This window comes from Asparagus officinalis, chromosome 3, assembly GCF_001876935.1.
Source record: "Asparagus officinalis chromosome 3, Aspof.V1, whole genome shotgun sequence".
NCBI classification, from domain to species: Eukaryota; Viridiplantae; Streptophyta; class Magnoliopsida; order Asparagales; family Asparagaceae; genus Asparagus; species Asparagus officinalis.
This window is the reverse complement of record NC_033796.1, coordinates 1,631,804-1,635,588: the sequence shown is the minus strand read 5'-3', so window position 1 is coordinate 1,635,588 and position 3,785 is coordinate 1,631,804. Positions and strand designations below refer to the sequence as shown.

Below are 3,785 nucleotides of genomic sequence, written 5' to 3'. Positions count from 1 at the left end.
GGCCTTGAAGCAATTTTCCCAAAAAATAATTAAAAATCTCAAAAAATATTTTTTTGGATAATTAGAGAATCTCTTCTCTGTAAAATTCAATAATGTTGGAACATACATTTTGTTTCAATTTTAACTTCGAGCGGATAGTGTATTTTAAATAAATACAGTTGTGAATGGTAAGATCAAAAGCAGCAACTCTTTCGCTTGAAAATTTCGCTTATGTTAACTTGTTTCTGCATTATACATTTTATTGAGAACCCTCTAAAAATATCCAAGCTTCTGTCAAGTCTCAGCAGCATCATTCTCTCTCCCTCTTCTACTTCAAAATTCAACTTTTTTACCAGACAATATAGTAGGCTGTCATGGGTATATTGATACTTAATGTAATATTTGTATATATAACTAGAAATTTCACTATTATGTTACAACGGCTTTAACCAAAAAAGTTTTTTTTCCTAGGTAATCCAGATAATTATGTACAAAGAAAATACAGTACTGGATAACAAATATTTTCAGAAAACTACAAACAGCAGGATCTTTTGATACGTTGAACACCATTTCAGGACTACATGCATGGATCTAAAAAACCCTAATCATCATCTCCTGTATCTGACACCAACCAAAGTCACAAACTACAGACCCCACTTAACCAAAGAATGTAAAATAGAAATCTTCAGATCATTCAAATTAAAACCTTACAAATGTTATTCTTCCCCCCATTACAAAACAACTTCTGAATCATCATCCTATCTAAAAATAGATATTTTCGTAATTTACAGTTTCTTAATTTCTGTCCTTGGACCAGTTGAAAAAGCTCAGACCAACAACAAATCTAAAGCAAGTCACCGATCATATTTTTAACTCGATCTGCCTAAAAATCATCCAACTCCAAATTAACCAAGTCCCCCTTCTCATCAAACAGCCAAGTCTCAAGCAACTCCAAAGGCATCTTCCCCTGCTCCTTGCTCTCTTCTTGGTACTGGCTCAAGCCTCGGGTGTTGCGGAATCAAAACAGGCCACTGACTGCTGAGTGCTGGAACCAGAATTGGCACTGTTTGAACCATTGTTGATCTTTGCCGATGGACTAGTCTTCATCCAATTCTCAAGCAATCTGGAAATGTTCTCGGTGCTCGACGCGTAGGTGGTTGTCGTTGTGGACGTTGCTGATGATGATGAGGCTGCTGAGTTCTTAACATGAATGGGTTTGGGTTTGGTTAAAGCTTCAGGCTCCCTTTCAATGGATAAAGCATCACAAAGAGCTTGCTTTGCCGTTTGGATGTCAGTTTGAAGCCTCCTCTCCCATTGGCCTTTGGGGATTGTTGAGTTGCCATTGCCATTCTCAAGCTTCTTCAGCTTCTTCTTGAGGTGAGTGTTCCAATAGTTCTTGATGTCATTGTCAGTCCTTTCTGGGAGGTATGAAGCTATTGCTGCCCATCTGCACACAACAAATTTTAACTCGTAGATATATAATTTAGTCCTGATGAGGGGGTTTATATATGTATATATGTTTTTAGTAGTGAATTAGAGAATGCTTAGTACTGTTTAATTAACAACTTACCTATTGCCAAAAAGGGCTTGGAGATGGATGATGAGCTTTTCCTCTTGTTCTGTGAAGCTTCCCCTCTTGATTCCTGGCCTAAGGTAGTTTGTCCATCTCAGTCTGCAGCTCTTGCTACATCTCATTAACCCTGAGCAAGAAAAATTACAGAAACTTGTTTCAGACATTAAATTAAAAACAATTTTGGATCTTATAGAAGTTGCAGTAGTCTTTTATAGATTCTCTATGTATAGATGCATGATGAGGTTCTTAAATTTGACAGTCTACTGGCAGACATTTAGTAACTCAAGATCAGGAACAACTGATTAGTAAACTAGTTCAAAAGAGAGCCCTAATCAATGATTTGAAAACATATCTTCTGCGGAGAAATAAAAATAAAACAACCCTCTTAATTAATTTATCATCCCTTTGATCTAGAATCGCAAAATAGAAATACACAACAAATTGGAAACTAATTTTCATGAATATAAAAACAAGACGTACGGAGGATGGTCGGTCTAAATAGTATTTTAGATCAAAACGGAGCCTGGATCTAACTCGAAAACGGAAGCTAGTATGCATGTATGCTTAGATCCAAACCCCAAAAACAATATGAAATGAATTAAACTAGCTAGATGGTACATCACTTGAACTAAAACTTTGAGGAAAAAGATCAACTGGCTAGTACGTATTAATTATAGAAAAGTTTAGCTAGTATAGATATATACTGACCAGTGCTAATAGGGACAGCCCTCCAATTGCCAGGGCCATGTTCTTGGATGTAGGAAACCAAGATTATATCTTCTTCAGGAGTCCATGGCCCTTTCTTCACTCCTACCTTGTCACAACAAGGAGGCCTCCCCATCGATCTGTCTCCAACTTTGCAATTAGCAACCCACCCAGTACCCCTTAACGCATGTAATTCCTTTCTCTTATCTCCTTTTCCTTTCTCTTCTGGGGTTAATTTCTTGTTGCTCTCCCCTCCTCCTTAATCTTAATCCTGAACTCCTACTGAGAAGGGAAGGGCACAGACAAGGGTCCAAGGGCTCTTGCTTCCACTCGTTATATATACACGGAGGACCCGCTGACCCAACTCGATCAGTTTTAGGGGGAGGGACTGAAAGGAGTCAAATGAGGACAGCTAGGATCATTTACACAATTGGGTCCTCCTCCAAAGTCAGCCAATTAGCTCTCTCTCTCTCTCCCTCTCTCCCTCCCTCAGAAAACCGCGTGCAATAAATTAGGGTTTGCAGGGAGTGAAAACTGAAAGAGAGAGAGAAAAAGAAAGAAAAAGAAAAAAAAATGATCAGTGCGTAAATATGAGAGCTATAGCAATAGCAATGGTGCGTGTTAATTTCTTTTACCTAGCTTTTGAGTGCGGCCAAAAAGATCACATGTCTTCACACCCACACGAAGCTCTTGTGGTAAGTGATGGGGCTCCCTGGAAAAGCTGAAATAAATATGGGTCTCTCTTACATTTAATTATCAGGGTTTTCTTTCTTTTTTCCATTTTCTTGTAGATTTTATCCCTTCCATGCAGAAACCCTAGTTTTATCCTGTTTGGTTTGGTAGCTTTTCACTCGCAGAAGTTATTACCCTCTCTTTAATGCGATGATGATGGTGCTCATTGGGAAGGCTCAGAACACTGCTTCAGTACATATTAACTGCTAGGGTTACTACTGTTTCTAATTACTATTCTCTTCCTTTTTTATTTTAGTTGTTATTGTATGATCAAAAGATCTACATCAATCTTAAATATTTATCACAGAGCTCAGATATATAATTGAAATATTAGAGAGGTACTACAAAAGAGGAGAGAAAAAGTGTTGAAGGTTTCACAAAATTCTGGACGATATATACTTTTTAAGCTACATACTTAATATCATGGGATATGTATGTGGAAAATCCTAATTAACAATTATATTCCATAAAGATAATCAAATAGTTTTATTATGCTTAACTTGAGTACTACAAAAGAGGAGAGAAAAAGTGTTGAAGGTTTCACAAAATTCTGGACGATATATACTTTTTAAGCTACATACTTAATATCATGGGATATGTATGTGGAAAATCCTAATTAACAATTATATTCCATAAAGATAATCAAATAGTTTTATTATGCTTAACTTGAAAAATTCTGGACGATATATACTTTTTAAGCTACATACTTAATATCATGGGATATGTATGTGGAAAATCCTAATTAACAATTATATTCCATAAAGATAATCAAATAGTTTTATTATGCTTAACTTGA

General features: G+C 36.4%; 1 protein-coding gene across 1 annotated transcript; it reads right to left on the bottom strand.

Moving 5' to 3' along the window:
* LOC109832599 (myb-related protein 306-like) lies at window positions 637-2,768 on the bottom strand. Its single transcript, XM_020399966.1, is given in 4 exon segments — window positions 637-976; window positions 979-1,426; window positions 1,550-1,679; window positions 2,261-2,768. Coding segments are annotated over 4 exon segments (825 nt in total). The 5' UTR covers window positions 2,394-2,768; the 3' UTR covers window positions 637-862.